Consider the following 10,339-nt stretch of genomic DNA (forward strand, 5'->3'; position numbering starts at 1 on the left):
CATTGGAAAAGACTCTGATGCTGGGAGGGATTGGGGGCAGGAGGAGAAGGGGATGACAGAGGATGAGATGGCTGGATGGCATCACTGACTCGATGGACGTGAGTCTGAGTGAACTCCAGGAGTTGATGATGGACAGGGAGGCCTGGCGTGCTGCGATTCATGGGGTCGCAGAGTTGGACACGACTGAGCGACTGAACTGAACTGAACTGAACTGAACTGAATGACTTTGTATGGGGACAGATGAATGCTAGCTTTATCACACTGCTCATTTCATAATGTCTGCAAATGTCAAATCACTGTGGAGTATTCCTGAAACCAGCATAATGTTGTACATCATTTCATTTTTCAGTTAAAAAGAAATGAAATAAAGACTGGAGGTTTTCTTCAGTTCAGTTCAGTTCAGTCACTCAGTCATGTTCGACTCTTTGCAACCCCATGAATCGCAGCAGGCCAGGCCTCCTTGTCCATCACCATCTCCCAGAGTCCACTCAAACTCACGTCCATCGAGTCAGTGATGCCATCCAGCCATCTCATCCTCTGTCGTCCCCTTTTCCTCCTGCCCCCAATCCCTTCCAGCATTAGAGTCTTAGAAGGTACAAAAACCCACTGTGTGTGCTTTCAGTGAGGCCACTCCATAACTCCCCAGTGGGCCTTGAGGGCAAAGGACCATGGGTAATGAAGTCATTTGTCTCTCATCTGGGAGTCCTTTATCTTCTGCTAACATCTATGGCTGGCTAACCTGTTAGCCTACAAGCAGAGTAAGACCTCAGACACTTCACAGTTCTCAATAATAACCTCTTTACGCCTCAGTGACTTTACCTGTACAATGGACAGAAGGTGTCTACCTCATAGAGAGAGTGTGCTAATAAACGAAATAATAAGATTATACATATACTGAGCCCGGCCTGAGCCTCACAGATGCACAGCTCATCAGTATCTGGTGCTTCCTGATGGCCTCCTCCCCAAACCAAGTGGTCTGCTCCCAGCTCAGTTCTCACTGGTGGCTCTGAGGCATGGACACCAGAGATCATCTCTCCTCGAAAGTTCCTAATTCCTGTCCTGTGGCTCTCACCAAACTGGGTTTCTTTCTACACTTTTTTTTTTTTTTTTTGGCCACACCGCATCTTGATTGCTGCCTGGGCTTTCTCGAATTGCAGTGAGCAGGGGCTACTCTCTAGTTGCGGTGCACAGGATTCTCATTGCAATGGCTTCTCTTATTGTGGAGCACAGGCTCTAGGGGGCTGGGGGCTTCAGTAGTTGTGGCGTGTAGGCCCAGCTGCTCTGAGCACGTGGGATCTCCCTGGACCAGGGATCAAACTCGTGTCCCCTGCTGGCAGGCAGATTCATAACCACCAGATCACCAGGGAAGCCCCTCTTCCTACATTTTTGTCCCTCTCTAGTTCCTTGCTGAAAAGGCACACACACACATATGCACAACACAAAATTAACAAAAGGAGAATGTTTTGTAGATGTCCTAAGATAGTCCTAAATTGCCACAAAAAGTACTAATTAACAATACAGCAACAGGCAGCTTTTCTAAAGTGGAAGAAGAGAAAAGCAGTAATTGGAACGAGGGGACAGAAAGAGTCATAAGATCCTCATCAGAAGGAGATAAAAGTTTTAAGAAACCTATAAAACATTTAATCGTGCAGTTATGTAGATGGCCAATATTTATTATTCTCCAATGTCAATCTTAATGATGTATTTACAAAGAATTACTGGACAGAAAACAGGAAATGGTGACTGTAAGAAAAGTGACCAAGGGACCACTGAAACAGTGTGGAAAAATAGAAAAAAAGCCAAACTTCTACTACCAGAAGATCCCAGGATTCCAGCCCCATTTTGAGCAGTTGTGACAACTTGGGTGAGTTACTTAACCTCACCAAACTTCAGTTTACTTACCTTCCAAGTGCTGTAAGACTACCTACCTTGAAAGGCCACAGATGGGTTATCATAATAAATTGTATCTATGATAGATATGATGATTCTAGTAGTAATGTACTGAAGAATTACCTATTCAGAAATTAATAAAAGGGCTGAGGGACATTTCTGAACATTTCTAAAAAGATATAATGTCTTATGACATTGTACCAGGCTTGCCAAATACAACATTATAGAATTTAAACTACACTTTCATAAAAACTCAAAAGGTGCAGAAACTTCCTCACTACAGACTTCCATAACTCAGTGTTAGTCTCAGGTAACTACTTACTTGATTAAAAAAAAACTTACCTGTAACAAAAAATCAAAGAGGGCCATCTTGGACCACTCGTGGTGATGTATTTCAGTACAGCCCCATTCAGGCTTGGGTACTCGACCATTCTGCCAGCATTTCTGTTTCAGCAACTGCTGATAAGTTCCCCAAGTGAGCTTAACAGAAGAGTGGGTCTCATTATTTGTTGGAGACAAAGATGGATCCCAGAGGATGAAAGGACATGGGCGGCCATCTATAAAAGCCAAAAAAAAAAAAAGAAGAAGAAAGAAACAGTTAGCAAGTTACTGACTCTGTGAGTGCCCTTGGATGTCATTCACTCTTTCACAGCTTTACACTCTCACCTGTCATGTGCTAGAATTGGATTAGATGACATTTATGGTCCCTTTGTCTTCTGAATAATTTAATATTCATATACCTTTATGATGCTTCCTGATAACAGTCTTATACAATGGAAAGTTACTATTAGACAAGGAAAGAAAAGGATTTTAAGAAAAGATACTTTACAGATGTGGCAGGAATAGGCCTGTAACCACCAATAACAACACCCTCTGGTTAATGTGGTTTTATTCCACATCTAAAAGCAGCCACCATGAAAAAGGAAAGAATCCAGACATTTATAATTGTCTATTCAGTGTCTGAGTGGAGCTGCACTCTATTTGTAATAACAACTGTCTGATTTTCTGAGGCCACAGTATGATATTAGGAAGAAAAAGAATTTTTAGAAGTTGCAAATTTAAAAGTGAAATTGTATGTTTCACACTAGTCACTATAATCTCCAAAGAAAGAGAAAGGAACTAAGAGGTTTAGAGGTGTTTTGGATTTTTTTTTTTTCTTTTCTGATAGAACAATGGCACTGCTGGTAAATGATCATTTATTCACATAAAACTGCATGAAGTACATTTAGGCAAATATCATCTTTTTCAATTTCCAGTGCATAGAATATATTTCAAAGAAAATGTCACTTGAATGTTTTTGATAGTTTAGAAATTTCACTGCTAAACTGTACATTAAATGATACGGCAGGCTTAAAACCAAAAGTATTTCTCTCAAGCCTCAATGTCTGTCAAATAAAGTCACTCAAAGAGGATGATGAGCAGCTTTGCTTGTAACTTAAAAATCAGAATGATCTCTTGAAAAAAAGAAAAGAAAGTAAGTCACAAGGATGTGAAAAATCACATTTAACTCATTCTTAACAAGCCTGAACAATAGAAGCCTCTGAAACTATGATTGGAATGTCAAGACACATCACAGGGATTTTTAAAGCTTTTTCAAATAACCTGAGAGGTTCTCAGTCTATAACTGTTTGTTTTTGTTAAAGACTTATTTTCCCACCCTGCTTGTTTGCCTTCTGTAGAGTTCTTATCTCTGGTCTTTAATGCAAGGACAGTCAGTCTTCTAACCACTCTTCAATTTGGCGTTCCAGGGACCTCAATAATATTAATAACATTCACTTAATCATTCTAAGCACCTACATTCCACTTTTGTTCAAAAGAAAAATCTTTCTCCTTTTAGCCTTGCAATTTAAGCCAGGGCATGTAGAAAGTCCTTCAGACTGTGGAAAATAGGTCACAATCACTGATGTACAATTAAAAGAAAAATAAAGAAAGAGGAACCATAACTAAAGAACTTAATTGTTATCTCACTCCTTTTTATTTCCTTTACTGTACTAAATGACTTGGTGCTATTGGGACCTAATTATCTTCTTAGATGCTAGATAAATATGTTAAATGTATATGCTTCAAATACTATGCCAATTTTAAAAATAATAATAATAAATTTCAGGTAGAAGCAGTCAATCCTAAAGGAAATCAACACTGAGCATTCACTGGAAGGACTGAGTCTCCAATGCTTTGGCTACCTGATGCGAAAAGCCAACTCAGTGGAAGAGACCCTGGTGCTAGGAAAGATTGAAGGCAAAAGGAGAAGGAAGTGGCAGAGGATGAGATCATTTGAAGGCATCACCAACTAAATGGACATGAATTTGAGCAAACTCTGGGAGACAGTGGAGGACAGATGAACCTGGCATGCATCAGTCCATGGGATAGCAAAGAGTCAGACATGACTTAGTAACTGAACAATAACAACAGGAGCAGTCCATCATGTAGTGGGAGACACGAATAAACCAGTGTAACCAAACACATGTAAGACACACAGCATAGCTTTCAAAGATTTTTTGTTGTTGTTTAGGCACTAAATCATGTCCAGCTCTTTGGGACCCCATGGATTGTAGCCCACTGGGATCCTCTGTCCATGGATTTCCCAGGCAATTATCCTCCAATAACAAAAATGAACACAAATAACAAAAGCTGGAGAGAGTGTAGAGGAAAGGGAACCCTCCTACACTGTTACTAGCAAGGCAAATTGGTGCAGCCACTGTGGAAAACAATATGAAGGTTTCTCAAAAAACTAAATATAGAGCTACCATATGATCCGGCAATTACAATGCTGGGCATATATCTGTAGAAAACAAAAATACTAACTTTAAAAGGTATATGCACCCCAATCTTTGCAGCAGCACTGTTTACAATTGCTAAGATACATAAAAAACCTACGTGTCCATCAACAAAAGAATGGGCAACAAAGATGTGGGGGGGGTGTGTGTGTGTGTGTGTGCACATTCAGTGAATACTACCTGGTAATAAAAAAGAATGAAATTCTGCCATTTGCAACAACATGGATGAACCTGAAGAGTATGATGCTTAGTGAAATAAGTCAGACAGAGAAAGACAAATAATCTAAGTTATCACATACTTGTGGAATTTAAAAAATAAAGCAAATCAAATTATGTAATAAGACAGAAACGGATTCACAGACATAGAGGACAAATTAGTAGTTACCAGTGGAGGGAGGGAGGTAGGAGGGGCAAGACAGGGGTAGGGGATTAAGAGTCACAAACTACTATGCATAAAAACAAAGAAAAAACAGAGATATATTATACAGGACAAGAAAATATAACCATGATTTTTAATAACTTCAAATGGAGTATAAAACTACAGAAACACTGACTCATATGCTCCACATGAAACTAATAAAATATTCTAATCAACTATAATACAAAGAAATATATATATACAGCCTTAGAAAACAATAATCATCTACAATCTCCTATCCTAGTAACTGGTCCTATTATTTGTGTATTTTTTTTTATTTGTGTATTTACATCAGATATTTTCCCATGTCTTTCTTTCACACCTGAAAAAATTAGTTGTTTTTAGAAATTTAAGGAGCATAGCTTGTGGTTAGAGTTCAGACTCTGGAACCCAAGAGACTTTCTGAATTCTGGTCACATTATTTCTTAGATTTGTGATGTAAGACAAGTTACATAATGTCTTCAAACCTCGCTTTCATCCTCTGTAAAATGTAGGCAATACTGTACCTTTCAAAACTAACTGCATTAGGGTTAATGAGATCATGCATTTAAAGTTCTCAGCATGGTGCCTCACATATATGCATATCCTAGAAAGGTTTTGCTTTGACCATGCCTGCATTATAAAATCACATAGTTAATCAGCCTTTGCTTAGCCCTTATTTGTTTATTGGGCATCTACTATATCTCAAGTGCTGCTCGAGGCCTAAAGCATACATATATACATGCACACATGCATACATGTCAGGTTTTCAGTTGTTTGGTTTTTGTTTGTTTTGTTTTTTTTGTGGCTGTTTGGCTTTCCTAGAACTTACATTTCTACCAAGGGAAAGATGCAAAAATTATAAAGGATGATAGACTATTTGGAATCATCTTACACATATAGTTTGTCATAACTGTCTCACTAAATGTTATAGTGCAAACATGTCTCTTACAATTAAATATTCTTAAGTATTATCACTTTAACGGTGGTATCTAGCCCTGTGGTCAGATGGTGACTGAGGGCCATACAATGTCCATTAGCAGGCACTCAACTCCATTGCGACACAAAAGCAGTGGGAACAATACATACACAAAGGGTGGTGACTGAGTTCCAATAAAACTTTATTACAGACACTGAGTATACATGTTATATATTTGTAAGTGTCATAGTAATATTATTATGATATTTTTTCAACCATTTAAAAAATTGTAGAAACCATTAGTAGCTCACAAAACACAAAAATGGGCTGTGGGCTGTCTCTCACCCACAGACTGTAGTGAATCAACTATTACCATTTCAGTCTATTGAGTATATTGCATTTCATTTACCATTTTCTTCCTTTTAAACCTTAAAATTTTTTGAATGATACATTTTCTATTAAATCATTTTAAAAATTGTTCTCAAATGGCCACAGGGAGCTTTCAGCAGATAGGAATAATTGGTTTTCTGTTAGTATCGACTGTTTTCCTCCACATCCATCTCCCGTTAGCAAATATTCTGTCACAAAAAGAGGTTCTATCCTGCCCTCCCTGACATCAGTCACCACGGGAAAGGGGCCTCCAGAAAGCAGGGCCAGTGCCAGTTCTCAGAGTTGGTAGGCCACCCGCTCTTCCTCCCAACAAACAGGTCTTGCAGAGTATTTGTGCACATTGCCCTCCCTTGAGGTACTGACAGCTGCCAGGATGGCTCCAGAGCTCAGAACTGTGAGCAGCTACTGCGAGGAGAACTCCACTTTGTATAAAATATGGCTGATAACAGCATTAAATGAACTTTGATAGATCTGAAGGCATGACAGAAAAATAGTCTCTGAAAGCAGGAAATGGGTTAAAGCGACTTACCTGAAGCGCCTCAGAGATGAGCTGCATTCATCTCTTCACATTCGGGTTTGTCAAAATGATGCAGCACTGTGCTCTCCAGAGAAATTTTACAGTGAAGAAATAAAATTCTAACTGTCAGAGTGGGGAGGAAGTGGGCTTTTAAAAGATATGCGGGTGCTCATGTAAACTAAAGGTTATACAGCTGTCTTTTTAAAAAATGAGACTTGCCAGTATAAAACTAATATTTTTTCCAAAATCTGAATAGTTCCCCTGAATTTTTATGTTCTCCCAAGTTTGTTCTTTATTCAAAAGCACAAAGAAGACATTCTTTTGAGAAGATGGATGTGAAAATCCACTAAGAATGAATGCTATACACAGCCTCCTCTACCCTAGTTGACTAGGTGCCCTTCGCCTTCAGTCAGTGACGGGTCTTGTTGAACTATAGGAGGAGTTGTCAGTCTGCATCTATCACTGAGCAAAAATAAGTAAAACATCCTGAGCTCTGAAATCAGAAGCCTTTTTTTTTATCACGTGGGCCAAGTTCCAAGACTTCTTGTGAACAAGACAAAAAGGAAAGTGACAGTTCAGCTCAGAGCCTTTCATTAAAAATAACTCCAAAATCCATTAAAGAAAACAAAGACCAGCCAAACCTTGAGGCTCATCTTTGTTACGGGAAACCAACTGTGTCCAGTTCCATTGCAACTGTCTGATGCACTGAAGGAAAATTTGAACGTTGCAAAACTCTAATCTGCTAAAAACAGGTGTTGAAGGGGTGTACCTCCCATGAGAGAGTAGCAGGTGTCTGGTTATTAATGAATGATCTGCTCTATTTTTCTACAGTGCCTTTCACAGTAGGGTTCTGGTGACTAAAAGTATTAGACAGAAGTGAAAAAAGCAGGTAGGACCTCTTGGCTTAGTGTTGATGAACCTGGACAAGTTACTTAATGTGAGAGAGGGTAAATAAGAATGCAAGATTCTGATGGCCTTTCAGGAGAGGGTAGGGACAGAGAATAAGATACTCAGGTTTTTAAGCATCTTTTTATTCCAAAAGCATGTATTTACCATTACCCCTTAATTTCTGGACCCATTTTGTCCCTGTGTTTTGGATAGAAAGAGTTCAGAGTGAAGCATACCAAAAATGGAGGACCTACCAGATCCCAGTCCAGGCAAGACCCATGCTGTGGCTAGGAATTCAGCAGAATCAGACAAATACATGTGTAATGATGACCAGGTTACATGTCTGCCAGTTGAAGAATGTTCTGAAGGGAGTGAATGAAGGACTAAAATAAAGGCTGAGCTCTCAGTGCAAAGACAAGCAAAACAAAATACTGCTGGGCTCCGGAATTGGGCTATAGCCGTTGTTGAGGAAAAGAACCTTCTCTGAAGAAGAGCTGAGCATGTGGGTGGGGTTGAGAAAGAAGTTACAAGTATTGATTGTATCCGCCGCCCCCCCCCCCGGCTTTTTTTTTTTTTTTGGCTCTACTGGGTCTTCACTGTAGCATTCAGGATCGTTAATTGTGGCATATGGGATCCAGTTCCCTGACCAGGGATAGAACCTGGGTCCCCTACATTGAGAATGCAGTCTTAGCCACAGGACCACCAGGTAAGTCCCAGGGTCCTACTCTTGACAGTATCTCTGGTCTCCACAAGACTGGAGCCCAGTCCTCCAGCCACCCTGACTGAGGCACTGAGCACCCCAAGAGGTAAAAAGACCATCTTCCAAACCTGTCTGGCAGGGTGGTGAGAGGTCAAGACAGACACTGAAATACAGCACTGTCACATATTAGGAAGAACCAATTTATATTAGGTTTTTATGATTTTAAAAGGGGAAAGCAACAGAGAGGCAGAATTCCATATATTTTGTATGTTAAGAATCTGTGCAGACAATCGAGCCCTGAATACAAGGTCTTGTTTTAGGAATCTGATTTCTGGGTGATTTAGTTCTTGCAACAAAAAAATAAATGCATTTAGTTACTTTTCTGTTTCACTAGTTTTCTTGAGATTGAACTGAGTTTAAATAATCTCCACATTTCCTCAAGCATTAGCTAAGCATGAAGCACTTGTGACTTCCTCCACCACAGACGACTCAAACAATCCAAACCATCAGTTCCACTTTAAAAAGTGTCCTTCTTTGTTCCGAAGCTTTGACTCATGGACAGGAACTTCTGCTTTCGAGGTCTGCCCAGGACTTCCGCTATGAAAATAGAAACTTCCAGACTCTTCCTGCCTCAATATTCCACTTTGAAAAACAGGAACCGACCTCAGCTTCAGAGGATCGTGAGGATGGGATCACTGCCAGGTTCCACAGACACAAAAAATCACATTTTGCCAATAAAGTGTTCGTCACATCTGGGTGATGCAGTCCTGTGCCATTTAGTGTTTGCTAATGTAGATGAAGAAGCCATGAACTCGACTGGAGTAAGCTTCCTGCAGTCCAAAGCCCATCACATCACCCTTCTTCTTCAGACTTGTCAATGATTCTCCATGGTCTGTGGGATAAAGTCCATGTCTTTCCATGACACAAACCCAATCATTCTCCACTCTCCCCCTCCAACCGCTAATCTCCTTTTCCCAGAACTGTTTTCCAGGCACATGCTCTCTCCATATTTCTACACCCACCCATCTCTCACTTCATCCACAGTCTGACATTACTGCTTCTACATCTTTTTTCAATACCCCTAACTATCTCCCTAAATACACATCCCTCTCTGTGCCTTCAGGGTTCCCCAAAAATATCTCCATTGAGGTCTTTACCTGACCACTCTTGTAGGATAGGTTTGCTTAGCCACCTCCCGCCTTCCAAGCTGGGAGCTCTTGAGAACAGGGACTCATCACCAATCATCTTTGGTTCTCCAGCTCCTGACATAATGTCTAGACCAAGTATTCAAATATGCTGATGAATAAATGAGTGAATTTTTCAGAATCCTCCACTTTCTATCTCTAGACTGTAAGTTCTAAGCAATAGTCCATGGCCCCTGAATAAACACTTGGTTGATGTGACCTCCTCGTAAGTGGTGATTTCACTGTACTCAGAAAGTGAAGAGGAACTAAAGAGCCTCTTGAAGGTGGAAGAGAAGAGTGAAAAAGCTGGCTTAAAATTCAACATTACAAATGAAGATCATGGCATCGGTCCCATCACTTCATGGCAAATAGACGGGGAAACGATGAAACAGTGACAGACTTTATTTTCTTGGGCTCCAAATCACTGCAGATGGTGACTGCAGCCATGAAATTAAAAGACGCTTACTCCTTGGAAGAAAAGCTATGACACACCTAGACAGCGTATTAAGAAGCAGAGACATTACTTTGCCACCAAAGTCTGTATAGTCAAAGCTTTGGTTTTTCTAGTAGTCATGTATGGATGTGAGAGTCAGACCATAAAGAAAGCTGAGTGCTGAAGAATTGATGCTTTTGAACTGTGGTGTTGGAGAAGACTCTTGAGAGTCCCTTGGACTGCA

At 40.1% G+C, this 10,339-nt stretch overlaps 1 protein-coding gene across 3 annotated transcripts in view; it reads right to left on the minus strand.

Moving 5' to 3' along the window:
• FAM198B (family with sequence similarity 198, member B) overlaps positions 1-10,339 on the minus strand; it is a 71,466-nt gene that overhangs the window by 47,823 nt on the left and 13,304 nt on the right. For all 3 annotated transcript variants that reach the window (XM_010836077.1, XM_010836076.1, XM_010836075.1), the window contains one exon: positions 2,233-2,447. In XM_010836077.1, coding sequence (XP_010834379.1) covers positions 2,233-2,447 — 215 coding nt within the window. The remainder of the gene's footprint in view (positions 1-2,232; positions 2,448-10,339) is intronic.

Source organism: Bison bison, unplaced genomic scaffold, assembly GCF_000754665.1.
Source record: "Bison bison bison isolate TAMUID 2011002044 unplaced genomic scaffold, Bison_UMD1.0 scf7180017864060, whole genome shotgun sequence".
NCBI classification, from domain to species: domain Eukaryota; kingdom Metazoa; phylum Chordata; class Mammalia; order Artiodactyla; family Bovidae; genus Bison; species Bison bison.